A 21327-nucleotide genomic window follows, 5' to 3' on the forward strand; every position below is an offset into this window, starting at 1 on the left:
GCACCAAGTCTTCTAGGCATGGAATGAACAAGTTGGCAACATTTTGCAACATCTATCTTTTTCCATTCTTCAAGAATTACCTCTTTTAGAGACTGGATGCTGGTTGGAGAGTGATGCTCAACTTGTCTCTTCAGAATTCCCCATAGGTGTTCGATTGGGTTCAGATCAGGAGCCACTGAATCACTTTCACCCTGTTCTTCTTCAGAAATCCAACAGTGGCCTTAGATGTGTGTTTAGGATCATTGTCATGTTGGAAAAGTGCACGACGACCAAGGGCACGGAGTGTTGGTAGCAACTTCTCTTTCAGTATAGAGCAGTACATCTGTGAATTCTTGATGCCATCAATGAAATGCAGCTCCCCGACACCAGCAGTACTCATGCAGCTCCACATAAGGACACTCCCACCACCATGCATTTTCCTTTGTATTTCTCACTTTTGCGACGCCATACAGTTTTGAAGCCATCAGTTCCAAAAACATTCATCTTGGTCTCATCACTCCAGAGTATAGAGTCCCAGTAGTCTTCATCTTTGTCAGCATGGGCCCTGGCAAACTCAAGGCGGGCTTTTTTTTTTTGTGCCTGGGCTTTAGGAGAGGCTTCTTTTGTGGACTGCACCCGTGCATGCCATTCCTCTGTAGTGTATGCCGTATTGTGTCATGGGAAATAGTCACCCCAGTTTGGCTTTCTACTTCTTTAGATAACTCCAGTGAATGTCGTTTTTTTTTTTTTTTTTTTTTCTTCAACCCTTCTCATCAGAAGACACTCCTGTCGAGGTGTTAACTTCTGTGGACGACCTGGACGTCTCTGTGAGATGGTTGCAGTTCCAACTTTTTTTAATTTTTTGTACCACTTTTGCTACAGTATTCTGACTGATAAGTAAAGCTTTGCTGATCTTCTTGTAGCCTTCACCTTTTTGGTGTAAAGAAGTTATTTTCTTTCTCAGGTCTTGTGACATTTCTCTTCCATGTGGTGCAATTGCTGACAGCATGAAATGGGAAGGGGTTTTAACACCCTTTTATAGCCAACTGCCTGCTGGACACATGTGTAATGAATATTTAGACTCACCTGTGGTTGAATTCTTGTTAAATTAGACATTTGTAGTCTAAAATGTCATTTACGCTGAGCACTGTATCTGTGATTACTCTACTCAACTGTTGTTATCCTATATATGTCCAGTCTACAATATACTTGCCTGTGATGCTCATCTGTTGTGATCCTGCATCCAGTCTGCCAGATTCTTACCTGTGTTACTCTTCTGTTGTCAACGTGTGTGTGTGTGTGTGTGTGTGTGTGTGTGTGTGTGTGTGTGTGTGTGTGTGTAATATAATATGCACCTGTGTATATAAATATGCAGGTGAGTATATGGTTAATAACACAGGAGTAAAGTAGGCTGGCTACTTTACTCCTGTGTTATTAACCATATACTCACCTGCATATTTGTCTTGTACCACTACTGTTAATAAACTCCTTTACTTGAGCCCTAAGGCTATCTTCCAGTTTGGCGTGTTCGTTACAGTGTATGCTTTACTTTTAATTAATCTTTCAGCTTTCGGACAGCAAATATGCAGGAAAAATGTAATCAAACCAGCTCTGACTGTGGTCAGTCTCTATAACTTTCTGAGTGGTTGTTAATGCCACATCACAAGCAATGACAGAAATTAATAGAATGATAACGTCAAACCACATGAAACCTAAGAATTTCTCTACACTTACCCATTGTGTTCTTTTTGTCTAATGCAGTTCTTCTGTTGTGTGACTGCAGAAATGTCTTTATTTGCAATTCTGTAAATTACTCTTCCTATCAATCCAATTTAAATTTCAATTCAACATCCTGTGGAACGTGACCAATTCAGTTGAAATTCCAGCTCATGAACTGAAAGGGAGATGATTTCTAATGAATATATGCTCTGTGTACTACATAATTTTGTGGAATTTATTATATTCCTTTATGCACAAATGTTACATTAGCATTGCACACAGCAGTATTCTCCATATAAACAGCAAAAAAAAAAAAAAAAAAAAATGCCTGAAATACTTAATGCATGTGTGCCAGCCTTAACCAGGCAGAACCTTAAGATCTTGATCTTTTGCGTGCAGAGGCGGATTTTCAATTCTGTGCTCTTGTTGTGTCCCATGTGGGAAGAACAGGTGCTCGAGAAGCGAAGAATTATGTGTGTTTGGTACTTTTGTGATAAATAAGATGTGCGTTGGTTTAATCAATGCACACTGAGCTCATCTACCAGCTGTCCACTTCTTCCTGTTTTCCAGACTTGTCATTCATAGCTCAGGTGAGCAGAATTCCCAATTAGCCTTGAGTCGCTAACGCTGTAATGAGGCCTATAATGTGTCGTGAGAGCTGAACGCAAGAATTCAACCACGTCTGAGCCTAAGATCTTTTGAGGGCTAAACATAATGTGATGATGAAATAGCTGTAAGTGACTGTTGCTAGTCAAGCATTGTGCTGAAAACACTGGTAGGTCTGTGGTTTTGCAGCCGTAGCATGCTGAGATATTCAGTGCTGTTATTCTTTGAACAGTGTCCTATAGACTGACTGGAGAGCAGCACATAGGTGCAATGGTTTGAAATGTCAGGCCTGTTATACAGGTGCTGGTCATATAATTAGAATATCATCAAAAAGTTGATTTATTTCACTAATTCCATTCAAAAAGTGAAACTTGTATATTATATTCAATCATTATACACAGACTGATATATTTCAAATGTTTATTTCTTTTAATTTTGATGATTATAACTGACAACTAAGGAAAATCCCAATTTCAGTATCTCAGAAAATTAGAATATTGTGAAAAGGTTCAATATTGAAGACACCTGTTGCCACACTCTAATCAGCTAATTAACTCAAAACACCTGCGAAGGCCTTTAAATGGTCTCTCAGTCTAGTTCTGTAGGCTACACAATCATGGGGAAGACTGCTGACTTGACAGTTGTCCAAAAGACGACCATTGACACCTTGCACAAGGAGGGCAAGACACAAAAGGTCATTGCAAAAGAGGCTGGCTGTTCACAGAGCTCTGTGTCCAAGCACATTAATAGAGAGGCGAAGGGAAGGAAAAGATGTGGTAGAAAAAGTGTACAAGCAATAGGGATAACCGCACCCTGGAGAGGGTTGTGAAACAAAACCCATTCAAAAATGTGGGGGAGATTCACAAAGAGTGGACTGCAGCTGGAGTCAGTGCTTCAAGAACCACTACGCACAGACGTATGCAAGACATGGGTTTCAGCTGTCGCATACCTTGTGTCAAGCCACTCTTGAACAACAGACAGCGTCAGAAGCGTCTTGACTGGACTGCTGCTGAGTGGTCCAAAGTTATGTTCTCTGATGAAAGTAAATTTTGCATTTCCTTTGGAAATCAGGGTCCCAGAGTCTGGAGGAAGAGAGGAGAGGCACACAATCCACGTTGCTTGAGGTCCAGTGTAAAGTTTCCACAGTCAGTGATGGTTTGGGGTGCCATGTCATCTGCTGGTGTTGGTCCACTGTGTTTTCTGAGGTCCAAGGTCAACGCAGCCGTATACCAGGAAGTTTTAGAGCACTTCATGCTTCCTGCTGCTGACCAACTTTATGGAGATGCAGATTTCATTTTCCAACAGGACTTGGCACCTGCACACAGTGCCAAAGCTACCAGTACCTGGTTTAAGGACCATGGTATCCCTGTTCTTAATTGGCCAGCAAAGTTGCCTGACCTTAACCCCATAGAAAATCTATGGGGTATTGTGAAGAGGAAGATGCGATATGCCAGACCCAACAATGCAGAAGATCTGAAGGCCACTATCAGAGCAACCTGGGCTCTTATAACACCTGAGCAGTGCCACAGACTGATCGACTCCATGCCACGCCGCATTGCTGCAGTAATTCAGGCAAAAGGAGCCCCAACTAAGTATTGAGTGCTGTACATGCTCATACTTTTCATGTTCATACTTTTCAGTTGGCCAAGATTTCTAAAAATCCTTTCTTTGTATTGGTCTTAAGTAATATTCTAATTTTCTGAGATACTGAATTTGGGATTTTCCTTAGTTGTCAGTTATAATCATCAAAATTAAAAGAAATAAACATTTGAAATATATCAGTCTGTGTGTAATGAATGAATATAATATACAAGTTTCACTTTTTGAATGGAATTACTGAAATAAATCAACTTTTTGATGATATTCTAACTATATGACCAGCACCTGTAATAGTTGATGGTTGAAAATAATATAAAAAAGAATCTGATGGATAGAAAAGTCAAATCATTATTAAAATATGTGCTAACTAACAGCACCACTAATTAATGGGAACTGCTTCAATACTGTTTTAAAAACTTAAAGCTAAAATATAAGAATGTTTCTATACCGTATAAATCCCATATACTTATCTTTGTGTTATTTCATAATGTGATGACTTTACTATTTTTCTAAGTGGAATGTTTTGCCATGTATGCCATCATTTTCCAATTTATTACCATCTTTGAGTTTCAGTCCTGTATACTTATAACTACTCTACAATTTCCAGCTATTATTCCAAATATTCTTTATAAAAAAATAACAATTGTATAAAAAAGTATATTTAAAAAAAAAACTTGATAAATATTGACTAATAATAATAATAAATAAACATAAATATATAATAAAAAAGAACATATGATAAACATATGTCATGTGAATGTAAACAATCTACAGGCCAAACTGGTCAAGCAGAAAAAAAATCCTTATTGTTGAGCCCTGCATGCCAAAGCAAGTGTGCTTTTTGAAACAAACAACAGTTTTCGAGCCAGTTTTGTCATTTCCAGTGATGATGCTGTGTAGCACAGAACTGCTCATTACAATCACAGTGGCCAGAATCATATGAGCTGGTTTGATTGTTATTTTGTTTGTTTGTTCATATATTTATCTGACTCTTAAACTCTGTAAAAAGCTTCTATAAATGTAATTTAAGTGATGCTAACCTGAGTTCTTTCTTTTCCCCCAGGTATCCCAAACAATCTTGGCACCTCTGGTGAGTTATTCACTCATAATGGTGTAAAGAACATAATTTGTATTTCATATAATTATTTTAAGTAAATGAAAATGCAGATTTGTAAAATATTAAAATGTCCTAATTGAAAGTTTAAAATAGACAGAACTGACTGAAGTCATTGTGAGCACTACTGTACATTATTAAATAATACTGCCTAATTTTAAATAATTTAAATTAGAAATAAATTGATTCTTATTTTTTTTATTTCATCAAGTTCGGCCAAATGCTTCTTCGCTTGGAGCAGCAAACCGAAATCAAGGTAAGACTTTTGGTTTATAAAACAATGCCTGTAAAACAACCAACCAATGTTTTTTTTTTTTTTTTGTCCAGCTTGAGTATCCTAACCCTCATACTAACAAAACGCCTTTGTTTCTACTTTTGATCTCCTATGTGATTTCAGTCTAGCCTCAAATCTCAACAGACAAGAAGCCCATGAAACAATTTTGTGTGACTCATCGCCTGCGGTTAGTTTGTTGTTCGGTTGTTGATAACAATGAGATGCTTATAATCAGAAAACTTAAAATAAAAAGTAAAAAGTAAAATCATGGCCATGAAGTATGACTTGATAGTTGCTAATGTTAGTCAAAGGCTGTTAAAATATTTTTTGTCACTAACATTTAGATGGTCTCAAAGCTTAAGGATAAACTAAAAGCCACACAACTCCTTTGATTTCATGGAGTGTTTATAAAAAGAGGATTGAAAAACTGAAGGCTTCTCATTTTCAGCAGCCTGCTGATTATGAGTGACAGAGAATGGTCTCTTTTCTGTCAGGACCAGAAGCAGAACAAAACAGAGATTGTTCTACACCCACATCTTCTAGATCCAACCCTTCTGTTAGTAAGCAGACAGCAGTGTTTAATGATGACCTCCTGGATATCAGGGTATTGTGATAACCTCTCAATGTAATTAGTCTCAAGTATCTGAGAGAAAGAAGTGAGGAATATATGAGATGGTGGTAAGTTTACTGCATGGGCATTGATTTCAGAGACTTGAGATAATCTCTTGAGCATATGAATACAGTGGAGAAACCGCCAATCAAACCATAAGAAAGATTGTAAGAGATGCACAGGAAAGAAAATAGTGGTGGAAAATACGTCAAAGCGACCTGTGCACTGGGCAGTGAGATACATTTGAGAATTATTTATGAGTTAGAGAGTAGTAAATGTTAATAAATACATAAGACAGTTTAGGATTTATGGGAATGACTAGGTTACTAATGAACCCTCCGTTCCCTGAAAGAGGGAACAGAGACGTTACATCAAAATGATGTCATGGGGTCCCTATGGAAAGCGCCACAGCCACTGAACAGATGCAGATGCTGACAAGCTATGGTGTGCCTTTTTGGCAACTGCTCTCACAATGTCGTAACCTACCCAGCGTCCAAAGTAAGACAAAGGGGTAGTCCTCCATACCGAAGGGGATGGAAGAGACAGGGCTTACTCTGGGGATGGTCATAGCTGCTGTTCCTTTAACGTGACATTTCACGGGGAAGAGTGCTTTGGTTCTCATTTCCCATTGATTTTCAGCCATGACCAGTGTGTTAACGCTGGGGAAGCGTGCCTAGTCCAATGGAGAGGGACGCCAGAAAAGACCACACCCTGCCAAAAGGGAGGTAACGTGTGGTGGCTACACATATGGACTGACCTGAAGGGCAGCTACATATGGAAGATCTCTGTGGTAGGTCCTACCTAACCAGGGAGGAGCTACTACCGATGCAGAGACGGGGCAGAGCAGAACTGCCCAGGGAAAGACACAGGTTCAGCAAACAGACTCCACTTCAAAGCATAAGCGCACCTCAGTTTTGGGAAGCAGGTCCAGTTGGGCCAGTATGGCGCAACTAACAAGACCTGCTCCTCGTCCTCCCTGACCCTGCACAGTGTCTGTGCGAGAAGGCTAACTGGGGGAAACACATACTTGCGTAGACCCCAGGGCCAGTGCCGTGCCGAGGGTCCCCTCGGTCAGGGAATAGAACAACTGGCAATGGGAGGACTCCTGGGAGACAAACAGGTCTACCTGTGCATCCCCAAATCAACTCCAGATCAGCTGGACCACCTCGGGATGGTGTCTCCATTCTCCCGGGAACGTGAGCTGGTGTGAAAGCTCATCAGCAGCACGATTGAGTTCGCCCTGAATTTAAATGGCGCGCAGCGACTTGAGCCGCTCCTGACTCTGGAGTAGACGGCGTGCAAGTTGCAACGGGAGCGTAGACCACCTTGACGGTTGATGTAACGGTCGAAGTGTTGTCCATCGGGACCAGTTCATGCTTGCCGTGCAGCAACGGTCGGAACCAGCGCAGGGCAAGGAATACTGCTAGCAACTTGAGGCAATTGATATGCCACTGCAGTCAAGGTCATGTTCGAGGCAGCATGCCCACTGCATACAGCACAACAGCCGGTGGTGGAGGCATCTGTTGTGACAACAGCATGCCTGGACACTTGTTCTAGGGGCACTCCAGCCTGTAGAAAGGCAAAGTCTGATCAAGGGCTGAATGTTTGGCGACAGCACAGTGTGATGGCCACATGGAGCATGCCGTAGCACCATGCCCATCTCGGGACTCGGCTGTGTAGCCAGTGCCGAAGAGGTCTCATATGTATTAATTTGAGTGGCGTGGCTGTGGCTGCGGATGCCATATGCCCCAGGAGCATCTGAAATTGTTTCATTGAAACCCCTGTCTTCTGCCTGAACGTATTCAGGCAGTTCAGCACCAACTGTGTACACTCATCAGTGAGACGCGCCTGTCATACTGACAAAGTCCAACTCCACACCGAAAAAAGGGAGAGAGCTTGTTTTTTTCCTAGTTGACCTGAAGCCCCAGATGGCTGAGGTGCCTGAGCATAACTGATACCGAGACTGGGCCAAAATTAGCCAGGCATTCAAGATGCGAATGCCCACCTCCCTGAGCAGGGTAAGAATGGGAAGAACCTTGTACTGACATGCTCAACCCTCAAACGCAAAGCGTAGGAACGTTCTGTTTCGAGGTAGAATCGAGACATGAAACTACGCATCCTTCAGGTCGATTGCTGCAAACCATTCCTGGAAGCGAACGCATGTGAGAATGCGTTTCAGCGTGAGCATCTTGAATGGGACCTTGTGAAGGGCCCAATTCAAGACACACAGATCCAAGATTGGTCATAACTCCCCGCCTTTCTTGGGTACAATGAAATACGGACTATAAAATCCTGACTTAATTTCAGCTGGAGGGATAGGCTCTATCGCATCCTTCACACAGCCGGCCTGGCCCTCCTCTGGGGGAAGGAGAGGTACATTCACCATCTCCTGGTCCAGAGACGGCCAGGTCAGTCCCCTTGTGCAGCTCTTTTACCCCTTTTCCACCAAGACAGTTTGAGTGCTGAGTTTAGAACCAGAGCCTAGTTTCAAATCAGTTGTCCACCTGTGGAATGTCCACATAACCCTAGGAGGCCCCGCCATCGAAGGTAGTTAGAGCAGAGGAGGCAAAGGATCGGCTTCAGCAGTAAAATGTGCCTTCCACGAATTCTGAACCTCCTCATGCACCTCCTGGAAGTAAGGCACTGGAGCAACACATGGCCGTGAACTGCGCGCCGCACCCAGGAACCAATCATCCAACCGCGAGTCCACTCAAGCCTGATGCCAGCTGCGGCCTGGGAAAGTACGGCCGTCAACTCTGAATCCGATTCAGCATGAGCAACCACCCAGGAGGGGGGCAGCTTAGCCCCCTCATCCTCTCCAGAGGACAAAAGCCCACTCTCCAATGCAGCAATCGACATCTGATCCTCATTCGGAGCATCGAATGAGACACAAGGTGCCTGACGTGAGGGACCCATGCCAACATTCGGCAACTCAACGGCACGTGGCATGCTAGAGGAGTGGGAGGCTTGTGGGGGGTTGGCCCGACAAAGAAGCTCCCACTGTAACCCTCAGATCTCCCAAAGTGCTAACCAGATCCATGGCTCTACTATGAGAAGCGGCGGGGGGTCGGGTAGCAGCAGAGGGGACTTGTGCCTCCGTATTGAAGAAGGAGAGCTGTGACCACAATGGCAACATGGACATGCTCTTTTAGGGAAACTGCTCTGAACGCCAAAGCGTGGAGGAAAGCTGAGGAGTGAAGCGCTGCACTCTCCGTGCAAAGCAAGCTGGATTGCGCAACACCGTTGGGTGAGAGATCCCTCGATGAGCTGTAAGCAATAACAATTAAAATTGCTGTTTTCAGAGAGGATCTTCTTAATAGCCATCAAAATTGATGTCTGCTCTTTTCTTTTCTGTAGAAATGTAGTCTTTCTCTTGAAAGTTTAATGGAATGAGCGATCACTGTACAACCGCTCGGCTCCGAAACAAATTATGAATGAAGTGAGTAATGCCGGTCCTATTTATACCCTTACATCCGGGTAGGTGTGACTCGGCATGCAAATCTCACTGGCCAATGTTCATTGGCTCATTTTGTTTCCACTTGGAGGTGATTGGGCTCTCAGGCGAGACCCCATGGCGAGACCCCGAACGTGACTGACTAAGTGGGAACTTAAAATAGCATGTGTAGAGGATAAGCAACAGGTACAATATTTTATATTTCCATTCTGTTAGTGACATTTCTCTTTATTTTATTCTAAACCAGTGGTTTTCCAAATGGTTAGGGTTGTTTTGCAGGTAAATTTGTGAATTACTTTCATGGTATGTGTATTAACCAAAAAAATGACCGAAAATTCAAATCTATACCAGTTTGTCTAAATAAATGAAAAATAAAACACTAAAAAGCAGTGTTGGGTGTAACGCATTACAAGTAACGCGAGTTACATAATTAGTGACTAGAAAAAAAACCAGTAACTAATAAAGATTAAGAACACAAATATTTATTTAATCTCACTTTATTAACTAATGTCTTTGCTGCTGACATTCAGTGATCCAATTCAGTAAGCAGACTGACTAGATAAACATCATATTTATGTTTCAATTTGTTTTTATTGCTGAAGTAAGAGTGTTGAACTTCCTTCCTAGAGAATAGCAGCACAGCTGAAAGTTTTGTATGAGCTGCGCCCTCTACTGTACAGGGGTGAATTTACATTTCCTTTTTACATTTAACAGTATTATAATTAGTATTTTTTTTAAGTGTAACCTTTCCTTTGTCGTCATATAACATTTAGTTAAACTAAATGTAAAAATAAGGGAAATGAGCATGAACAATTAAATATCCAATATCGACTGAAAAAAATCTCTAATATCTAACTGATATGTGGGATTGCGTGACATGCCTTCATCTTCGAAAAAAGTACAAAACAGTGCAAGGTAAAAGAAAGAGAATTGGGAGAATTTAATTATAAAATATCAAGTGATCAAATTAAGACATAAACAGTAAGAGCAAGCAGAAAATAAACTGAAGAAGATCCTTCGTTTCATTCACAGTACGGCACTTTAAGATTATTCATGTCAATAAGGAACACTGAAACCTCTTCTCTGACCTGTCAGGGAACGGATAGATCTGTCGTATGCGTGCGTCACTATTGCTCAAGTCAGGAGCTGCCTGTTCTGTTCTGTTGGCGTGTTAAAAATTCACTGTACTCTGCGAAGGTGCGATACAGCACATATGTCTCCCAGGGAGAGACAGACCTCGGCCAGGGTTCACACTTCATTTTTTTTCTTAGGTCAGAAGGTAAAGCGCAACACAAGTGTAAATGCAATCCACGCCACTGTACTCTCTATGTGACGGATGACCTTGCACGTCTTTCACAATGAAGATGAAGACTGGGACAGACGTGAGCGGGTGTGTTCAATGCTCCCTCAGTGCGCGTGTACATATTTGAAGAAAGCAGTCAAAGGAGCAGCAGCAGCAAGTCTGTCTTCTGGGTACACTTGAACCGCACCCTGCGCTCAAAACTAATCTTGGGTACAGATGCTGCTGGAAAGACAATAGCTTTGTAGGGTCCTCTGGAGGCCTGTCAGCATTTGGATAATCCCATACATAGTGAACAAAGTAAACTTCAAGCCTGGAGATTTAAAGTTTAAATCCCAGCAAAATCTTTTCAGAGTTGTCACTCAAAATGGACATTGAGCTTTTTTGAGCACCCATTAAACCATGCCAGATGGGCTTTTCGTGGAGAGATATGATATAAAAAGTGATATTTCAGTGTTAAAATCATCCTCAGCACTTAAAATGCTTAAAAATGGCTCTTTTGGAGTGATGTATTTCGGTTTGTTTGTATAATAGTAGAATTGCAAGTATAGTGCAAAAAAAACCCTCTACTTTTAAACTACTGAAAAAAACTGTGGCTTTGTGCCAAATATTTTTTAATGTGTAGTAACCTTTTATGGCCATGTACATATATTGTACACACTTGTGTCAGGCCTAACAGTTCCCTTTAGCTGTGATTAAGTCAAAACACCTTTATTTCTATAGCACTTTATACAATACTGAGATGGATGATTGTGTAAAGTTCATCAGTTATGGAATGAGTTCAATTCATTTATAAAGCAGCTCTGGAGAAAACAGTGATGTCATCATCCAGCTCAGTTCACTTCTCATCCAATAGTGTGAGTGCAGTCAAGTCAATAATATTGCAGAAATAGCACAACCTCACATACATTCTCTACTGACAAGAACATATGAAACTAGCCTAAGCCGATTTTCTGGTACGTTTCCCAAAGGCATCATTTGCCAACTATGATCACAAGTTACCAACACATTCTGAACATTCACAAACAGCATCACAAAATTGTGTGGTTAACTACATGTGGTTAACTCTCTCTCTCTAATAAATATATATATATATATATATATATATATATATATATATATATATATATATATATATATATATATATATATATATATATATATACACACACACACACACACACACACATTGTGCACGTGTGAATGTGCTCTAGTACCCCAAGGTTACTTAAATAATTAAGAGGAAACCCGTGATTGAATCAATCAGGAAATAACGAAAAACAGCAGAGAATAAAAATAGCATTCAGATGCCATGTTCGTTATTTGCAGCAATCTTACATTAATCCGATTTTAAAGCAATCAAACAGCAGAAGTTACTTCACCACCTTCTTAACAACATCAATAAAGTGACTATGAAATCAAAATTGACAGTCCTTATATTTTTATGGAACATTGCAGTGTTTATTATAAAAGTTACACTGTTGTATAATTACGTTGTTGGTCATACTGGTTTCAGAGGGGTCGGATTTAAAAACAAAAAAACTAAACCAGCTAAACTCCAGCTTGGCCAGACTAGGAAACCATTCTAAATCAGCTAACCTAAGCTTGGGCTGCTTTAAATGAGGATTTTTTTTTTTTTTTTTTTTTTTTTTTTTTGCTGTGCCTTCTCAGAGGACCTACATGAAATCCATCTGAATGAAAGCAGCATGTAATTACACTCAGTTTCTGGGCAAATAGTCCTGTCTCCCCTCCCAAAGCAAATATTTTTCTTGATAATGGAAGCAAGTACAATGCAATAGCAATCATATTTTTTCCACTAAAGAGATTGTTGACAGGTAAAGGAAAGGGAGATTAGAGCAATTCGGACAGGACTGGCATTATGGCGTATATTTCATTGCACACCAATTCCCTGTTTGTCTTAAATTTGAACTTGAATTTTGGAGGGGGAAAACCTCAAATCTTATATATGGTACGTTTATTTTTTATTTTAAAATAATTAAATTATGGATTCCATTACAGAAGCATCAAAGCATTGTTGAACGGTTCATAAACAAAAGGTGTTGATTGTGTTTGCTGCAACCTTCATACAGTATGTTAAAAGGCCTAATCAACTGGCGTTACCAGCAGTGCAGCATTTGGACTTTCACCGGTAGCTTAATGCCAGAGATTTGCCAAAAGTCAGCAGTGGTGTTTGCAATTTTGGTCACACACTGAAAAATGTGTCACACAACAATATATTTCCTGCCCCAAATCGCACCTACCACTCTATGATTAATCATATCACTTCTGCAATATTACAGTGGGACTAACATCCACCGTGGTGTCCTTAAAATACACCGCTGAGCCTCTCACCAGTGCCCATCATAAACAATCACACACACAGCAACCTGATGATCATCTTGATGGATGCACTTTTTTCTTGGAAAGTGTTTCCTGGTGGGGGGAGAAAAGCGATGTGTGTTCACCTCTCTTTTTCTATGCTCCCCACAGCTCAAGTGTGTAACAACGTTCTCCTGCGCTGTCAGAATGGTGGTGTGTGTCACCACCATCAGCACTGCCAGTGTCCGGCAGGTTTCGGCGGCATACTGTGCGAGAAGGCCCAATGCCAGGGTGACTATTGCGAGGAGCAGCAATCCAGCCAGCCGGCCCTCCGCCCCCCACCCGTGGGCCCAGACTCTCCCGCTGGCTCTTCTATCTCTCATCCCCTCCCTGCTGGCCACCCGGGGCCTTACATCACTCTGAGGGGAATGCTTTTGCCCCAAAGACATTCTCAACAGGGGCTCTAATCCTGAGTTTCTGATAGAGGACACATCATGGCTAAAAAGAAATGCTCCCTTGATGCAGAAGAAAAAACAAAACCACAAGGTTTTCTACTCAGTACTATGTCAATTAAAGTTTGCCAGAGATGATGGATAAACTGAAAAAACTAAAGAAACTGCGAGAGAAAAAAAAAAAAAATGAAACAAGAACAACAACACAAAATGCTGACACTAATGACTGTCTTTGTTGAAAATGTTAGGATGAAATCAAATCAATTCAATGTTACACTGCTCTGAAGCCATCCGTCAGATTAAGACTTCATCTCAAACCTCAGAGCGCTGAAACACCGCAATACAATTTGTTTGGAGACAAATCATTGATGTGAAGATGAATCAAGATGAACTTGTAGACTGCCACCTAAATTTACACACACACTACCACGACTGGTTGTCAAACTTCTCACACTTTACCTTTTCCTGACCCTCTCTCTTCTTCCTGTAACTCTGTGAAGTCATGTAAAAGACCCATGATATATGTCACACAAGAAATGATTCAGTTTTTCAGAAATGATCAAATATAATACAGTAACATGAGCGACAACTGTTGAAATTTTGTACTGGGGTATTTTCATGACAGTGAGAATTAGAACAAGAAGAAAGACCTTGTCCAACAATGTGACTTTTTGCACCACTGCGACAACCTGTAGAATTTGGGTCGGCCTTTTTATTATTGCCCTGATGGAGTTGCATATCCCTGTTCAGTTGCTAATTGTTTTGCTTAAAACATGCGTTTACATTCTCACCGACTGTACTGTACAAGAGGTTTCACCAAAGGGCTTTGGTGAGGAATCCTTTGTTGCTTGAAGCCAACTATGTTTGTGAATTAAAGAAGAAAAATAACTGTTTATGACCATTTTATGAAAGAAAATATTCAAGATAGCAGGTGATTTCATTTCAGGGGTTTTCAAAGTTCGCAACTGCTTTAGAGATCCCACAAATTGCAGGGATATGGAATTTAACAGCACTCTTCCAAACAGATGACGATTGTGAAGAAACGTGTAATGTTACAAACACATCCTTGAATCCGTAGAAACATTCACCTGCCAAAGTGGGCGAATTTTGAACTCGGACTACATAACATAACCACAACAAAAGGATGAAAGACATGTAAGCCCATTGTTCTCCCTCGTCAGTTTTCTGAAATCAGAATTTAAAGGTGGGGTAAGTAGATTTTCAAAAACGCTGTTGGACATTGTTGATATCTGAAATCAACCCAAACAAACCCACCCCTCTCTTCATTGCTCCGCCTCCAAAACTCACCCTTCAATCCTAACCACTCGCACAGATGATGAACGAACGACAAGGAAGCACAAAAAATGAACGTACAGTACACAAGAGTAAATACAAACAAGAGTTTGTTGTTAGTCGCCAACAGCACAGCAGCTCCAGACAATCAATGACACGCAAAACATTATAAAAACATTTATAATGTTACAACAGGTTTCTATTTCAAATAAATGCTGGTCTTTTGAACTTTATATTAATCAAAGTATCCTGGAAAAAATGCATTACAGTTTTCACAAACAATATTAAGCAGCACAACTGTTTTCATCATTAACAATAATAATAAGAAATGTTTCTTGAGCAGCAAATTAGCATACCAGAATGATTTGTGAAGGATCATGTGACACTTAAGACTGGAGTAATGATGATGAAAATTCAGCTTTGCATCACAAGAATAAATTACTTTTAACATATTTTAAATCACAGCGATTTTAAATTTCATAATTTTGTGGTTTTTATTGTATTTGAGATCAAAATAAATGTGCAAAATATAGCTACTATCTTTAACTCTCTTTTAAATTCTTACTTTTTGTCTCTCACTCGTGTTTAATGTACCCATCAATTGCTGGTTATTGGTTAACATTCCTGTAGCTCAAACTGTAGTACAGGTCAAGGGTTTGCAACCCAGCATGAACTGGTAAAAAAATGGTAAAAAACCTAACTTTCAATGCAATGCAATGAAAGTGCCTTCTGCCAAATGCATAAATGTAAATGACACTTACTCAGTAGCTGATACTCTATAGTCAAGGCACATTTTCTGACATAGTTTAAATTTCAACTGAAATCAATTCATAAAAATAGTAGTAACAGGGCTGGATTTAAGGGCACGGCAATAAAAGTTTTCCAGCAGAGACTGAAATCAAATGTAAATCACAAAACGAATGAGTAAGAGAGGTGTGTTGACGAAGCATGGATTGGAGAATGTCACTCACTGAGAGGAATAACACGCAGTCGTGATACGGCAATCATTTTCAAGTCCACGCTGGGCACTTAAATGGAAATGAAGTCATTCTGTGCCTGTGACACACGGTGAAAGCGGGTCTGAGGCTGGATAGATTACATTAGTGAGATTAGGCCTCTTCATTTCAATCAAATCAAATCCTCAATCGCCCTTGATCTTAATAACTTTTCTCCCAAAAGACAAGTATAAGTGAAGATGTCATTTTATTTTGAGAAATAACTGCCATGTCCATTTACTCCTTTGTAAATTCCATTGATGATTAGGTCCAGGTTGGCCATTTTTGTTCGACTCATTTCGTTCAGCTTAATAGATGTGGTCAAATAATTAGAAACACTTTGCACTTCCAAGATGGAAATTTAAGATTGGCCAGATAAATGAGTATAAACATTGCACCCCCCCCCAAAAACAAGCTGTACTGCATCTCATTAGGTTTGAATGGAAATGCAGTCAGAATGCTAATGAGTCTGTAATGAGACTGAATGCAAACTCCCTCCAGCAAACTACCACCTCTATTTTTGATGGACATCAGGGGTCAATGAGGGCCCATGCAGTTTCTCATTCCTCATACTTCACAATAATAACTGGATGCTCTTTAGAAAACAGCTTCTTTTCTACCGAGACTATTGTTATACATTTTAGCAGCTATTTTTACACAATGCGTTCCTGATTGTGCATTTTGAAAGCTCTGCATACTAAAAAGGGGAAACAATTCTTTGACTTTCCCTCAAGCTGTGAATAAATCCTGAGGCTATTATTTGTCACCTGTTTGAAACAACAGCGGCACGAATATATATACACACAAACTCCAGACAAATAATTGTACAGTGCTATTTCAAAACTACACGAAAAACCTCAGAGACTGTGAAATCTCTTTGAGTATGGTCTTTATAACATCACGTTGGGATTATCAATGGCTTACAAAACTAATGGCTTACTCTCAAGGTCCCATTTTTCAAAGCTGCAGAACAGCATGAGGAGCTTCCCACTTGAGACTGTCCCTGACAATGTTACTAGGCCAAGATGTCCCACACCTGAGATGAGAGAGAACATGAGGTACATTTTAGCAAGGCTGTAAAACATCTTTTATGCCTTCCTGGTTCTCCTCCAACTTTTTGGACCATTTTTAAACTTTTAAAGGTTATAGTGTATCAAGAATGTGTGCATAGCTCATGGACATTTGATGGATGATTATTGAAGCACAATGTTTTTCAAAGTACAGGAGACTCAGAGTAGATAACATAACACTGTCGTAAAACATTATGCTTTTTTTCTCCAGGATGTGGCCTGTTTACCAAGAATGATGCTTTCTTGAGAGTAATGGCCACATCCATCTCTGAGGAACAGGACTGTAATGCCTTATTCAAAGCAGGGTGTGACACTTTGTGAATGCAGCAGCTCATTTACACTTTTTGGAGTAAAAACTAGCTTACAGTACATAAGAGATGTAGTTCACTCTTTTCCCTTATGACATATACAGTGGGGTTGTAATTACTCAATGTAATCTACAATTTATAAAAAATACAGAAATTAATACCTAAAATATAAAGTCATGCCTTAAATGAATTATAATATATAGCAGGTGTTTCTAACTCATGATTACATAGTATAGACACAACTGTATGTTGTATCTTATTAGATGAGTAAAAACCATTTACAATACCCATCAAAAGTTTGGAGTCTGTAATTTTTTAATGTTGTAAGTCTCTATTCTCTCCAAGAATATAAAAATATAGTAAAAACAGTAATATTGTAAAATATTAATACAATTTAAAATAACTGATTTGTTTGAATATATTTCAAAATTTATTAATGTGATGGCAAAGCTGAATTTTCAGCATCATTACTCCAGTCTTCAGTGTCACATGATCCTTCAGAAATCATTCCAATATGCTGATTTGGTGCTCACAAAACATTTATAATTATTATCAATGTTGAAACAGCTTTGCTGCTTAATATTGTTTGTGGAAACTGATAATTTTTTTTTTTTTTTTTTTTTTAATTTCAAACATCAATCTTAATAACTACTATTAATTTTGTATTTGATCATTTATAAGTGATATATAATTGTTCATGAAGGCTGGGAATGAAAAACGCCTTATATTCAGGTGTGCATAATTATTGGGCAGGTTTTCTTTTACAGGCAAAATGAGCCAAAAAACAGATTTAACTCAGACTGAAAAGTCAAAAATTATTAAATGCTCATGAGAAGGATGCAATACTAATGCAATAATAGAAATTGCAAAGTTAAGGCATGACATTGGACAGCAAAACACTCATTGGATCAGCAGGGTCAGACAAAAACAGGTGGAGAAGAAAAGACACGTTAACTGCTAAATAATTAAGAATTAAGTGTGAAACCATCAGGAACCCTTTAGTCTCAAGCGCCACCATTTTCCAGAGCTGCAACCTACCTGGAGTCTCCAGAAGTGCAAGGTGTCAGGATCTCAGAGGCTTAGGTTAGGTTGCAGTTCTGGAGAATGGTGGCGCTGGAGACTAAAGGGTTCCTGATGGTTTCACACTTAATTCTTCACCTTAATTCTTAATTATTTAGCAGTTAACGTGTCTTTTCTTCTCCACCTGTTTTTGTCTGACCCTGCTGACCCAATGAGTGTTTTGCTGTCCAATGTCATGCCTTAACTTTGCAATTTCTAGTATTGCATTAGTATTGCATCCTTCTCATGAGCATTTAATAAATGTTGACTTTTCAGTCTGAGTTAAATCTGTTTTTTGGCTCATTTTGCCTGTAAAAGAAAACCTGCCTAATAATTAGGCACACCTGATGAATATAAGGTGTTTTTCATTTCCAGCCTTCATGAATAATTATATATCACTTACAAAATTAATAGCAGTTATTAAGATTGATGTGGTTTGGAATTGGTAAAATGTGCTTGAAAAAAATATGATCAGAAAATCAACTTGCCTAATAATTCTGCACACAGTGTATAAATGTCGGTAACACTTTAACTAATGTTAACCAATAAGTCTTATTGTAATGTATTAACTAACATGAACTAACTATGAGAAATACATTTGTTACAGTATTTATTAATCTTTGTTAATGTAAGTTAATAAAAATACAGCTGGTCATTGTTTGTTCATGTTGGTTCATAGTGCATTAACTAATGCTAACAAATACAACTCTTGATTTTAATAATGTATTAGTAAATGTTGAAATTAACATTAACAAAGATTAATAAATGCTGTAGAAGTGCAGTTCATTATTAGTTCATGTTAACTAATGGAACCTTATTATAAGTGTTACCTGAACCAATTTTTTATAAATCCTCAATTTTTTTATACATCCTTGCTATTTTTTTAAACAGATCCCCCTCTTTTCCACCTTCACACACACTAAGAATAATGCTGACTGCACATTAGTGGTAGATTGTGTTGGTTTATGAAGAGATCAGTGCTAAGTGTTTTAATGGGAGCTATAATCTAGCATGACTACACAGGAGAAGACATACCAAAGACACGGATGCCTCCATGCTGGATATTAACCACAGGGAGCTTCGTTTCAGTTGTCTGGCCCAGTGTGTGTCATGCCTTTCAATTCTCTTCAGTGACTCAAGGTTAGGACATATATAGTCAATGCATTTATTGGATTCTGCCACAGTCAGCATCATACAATACATAATTAAAGTGCCCTATTATGCTTTTTTGCATATTACCTTTCATGCAGTGTGTAATATAGCTGTTTGTGAAGGTAAAAGGTCTGCAAAGTTTTAAAGATCAAAGTGCAAGACAATAAAGTTATTGTCTCCTAAAAAAAAGAATAAATTCTGAACTGCCTGAAATGAGTCAGTAATTCTAGTCTCACTTCCTGCTACATATCTATGTAACAATGTAACAAATGCATAATGGCATTGCATAATGCCAGCCTATGGTCTTCATTGGCTGCCCGTGAACGACGACTACTTTGGCCCGCCCTCAAACACTGTAGTTGTAGCTAAGGCCTGAAAGAGTTTGGTTTGTGTTGTCAAAATGTCGAGAAGACCCTGTTTTCAATGCTGTGAATCCACTTTGCATGCACTTCAAAAGGATGAGGACTCGCTGGAACTGATATGGGAAAAAAAACAACATCTTTAATGGTCATATCACTGTGTATCCAGCGCTGAGGAAGCCTTGGGAGCTTAAATTCAGATATGGTAATAGTTTCGATTCCAACACACGCTGTAAGCGGTAGACCAATCACAACAGACCGGGCTGTCTGACCAATCAGAGCAAAGTAGGCTGCTGGTAAGGAGGGGTTTAGAGAGACCGGATCTTAGAATGAACCGTTTTCATACTTTTTGAGAACTGAGGTGATGTGCAATAAGAAAATGAAAGTGTTTTTGACATTGGATGTATGTAAAACTAGGAGACCTCCAAAACAAAATTAAGAACCTTTAAAATAGCAAAATGGGGCACTTTAAAACTTGATTAATCAACAGTTTAGTCATTGGTGACCTGTCAGTTAATGGTCTATATAGAAAAATATATGGGGTATATAGGCAATGTCTGGTGAGCAACAATAACTTCCTGTCTTACTAAAAATTGATTCAGACAATGGCCACATTGTGGTTGTGATTCTTTAAATAGCAGCCATAACAATGCACACATTTTTTTCTGTTTCAGTTTAATCTGGTTAGGTTTTGTTTAATCAGGTTACTTCCCATCCTGTTAAATCAATAAAGTATAAATCTAAAAGGATTAACTCCAAATGTTGTAGTTGTATGTGAGGTGAGGGAGATGTGACACCGTCATACATTTTCCATTTAGGAGACAGTTTTAGGGTTTTATAAGCACTCTAGCCAGGGTCAAAGCCATTAGTGAGCGTCTGAGATCTTTTTTCATGTCTCTTGCACTGTATATTTCAGTTGTTGGCACCCTCTCTTCTGTAATAAGGGAAACGTAATCAGATTGCAGCTGTTGTTGTGAAGGCAGCTACTGTGTTTTTCTGGCTCACCTCAGTGCTTAAGTGAAGGGTGTACAAGTTCAGATAAGGGTAAGAGGAATGTTATACCTTCATCCCTAAAATACTAAATTGGGATAATAATGTTTATTACCAGGAGTTAAAGTTGGAATCTGAATGATCTGGAATGGTATTTCACCATTAAAACTTAATCAGTAATTTTTATTTTGTTTTGCATTGAAAAAAAAAAAAAATCGAAAGATTTATTTGATAAAAAAAGGTTTTACATTTAAAATAAATGCTGTTTGTTTGTTTGTTTTTTACTTTTTATTCATCAAAGAATCCTGAAAAAAAAATGTATTGTGGTTTTCACATAGATATTAAGCAGTACAATTGTTTTTAACATTAATAATAATTAGAAATGTTTCTTGAGCACTAAATCAGCATATTAGAATAATTTCTGAAGGATCATGTGACACTGAAGACCAGAGTAGCAATGCTAAAAATTCAGCTTATAAACTTCTGTACATTTTAAAATAGATAATATTAAAATAGAAAATGGTTATTTAAAACTGTATCTGTAATCTGTAACTGTAATCTTTATTTTTTTTTAATTAATTTTTTTTTTTTTTAATTAACTGGCAACATTTTTGTTTCCTGTTTTAAACAAGAACATCTCATAACTAACATTTTTGGGGATTTATGCTTAAAAAC

At 39.0% G+C, this 21327-nt stretch overlaps 1 protein-coding gene across 2 annotated transcripts in view; it reads left to right on the top strand.

Moving 5' to 3' along the window:
* LOC127504706 (netrin-G1) overlaps positions 1-15192 on the top strand; it is a 75760-nt gene extending 60568 nt beyond the window's left edge. For both annotated transcript variants that reach the window (XM_051879639.1, XM_051879630.1), the window contains exons 5-7: positions 4967-4993; positions 5229-5273; positions 13146-15192. In XM_051879639.1, the coding sequence (XP_051735599.1) occupies positions 4967-4993; positions 5229-5273; positions 13146-13441 (368 nt within the window). In that variant the 3' untranslated portion in view covers positions 13442-15192. The remainder of the gene's footprint in view (positions 1-4966; positions 4994-5228; positions 5274-13145) is intronic.
* Positions 15193-21327: the final 6135 nt, after the last annotated feature.

The sequence above is a fragment of the Ctenopharyngodon idella genome, chromosome 2, assembly GCF_019924925.1.
Source record: "Ctenopharyngodon idella isolate HZGC_01 chromosome 2, HZGC01, whole genome shotgun sequence".
Classification (NCBI taxonomy): Eukaryota; Metazoa; Chordata; class Actinopteri; order Cypriniformes; family Xenocyprididae; genus Ctenopharyngodon; species Ctenopharyngodon idella.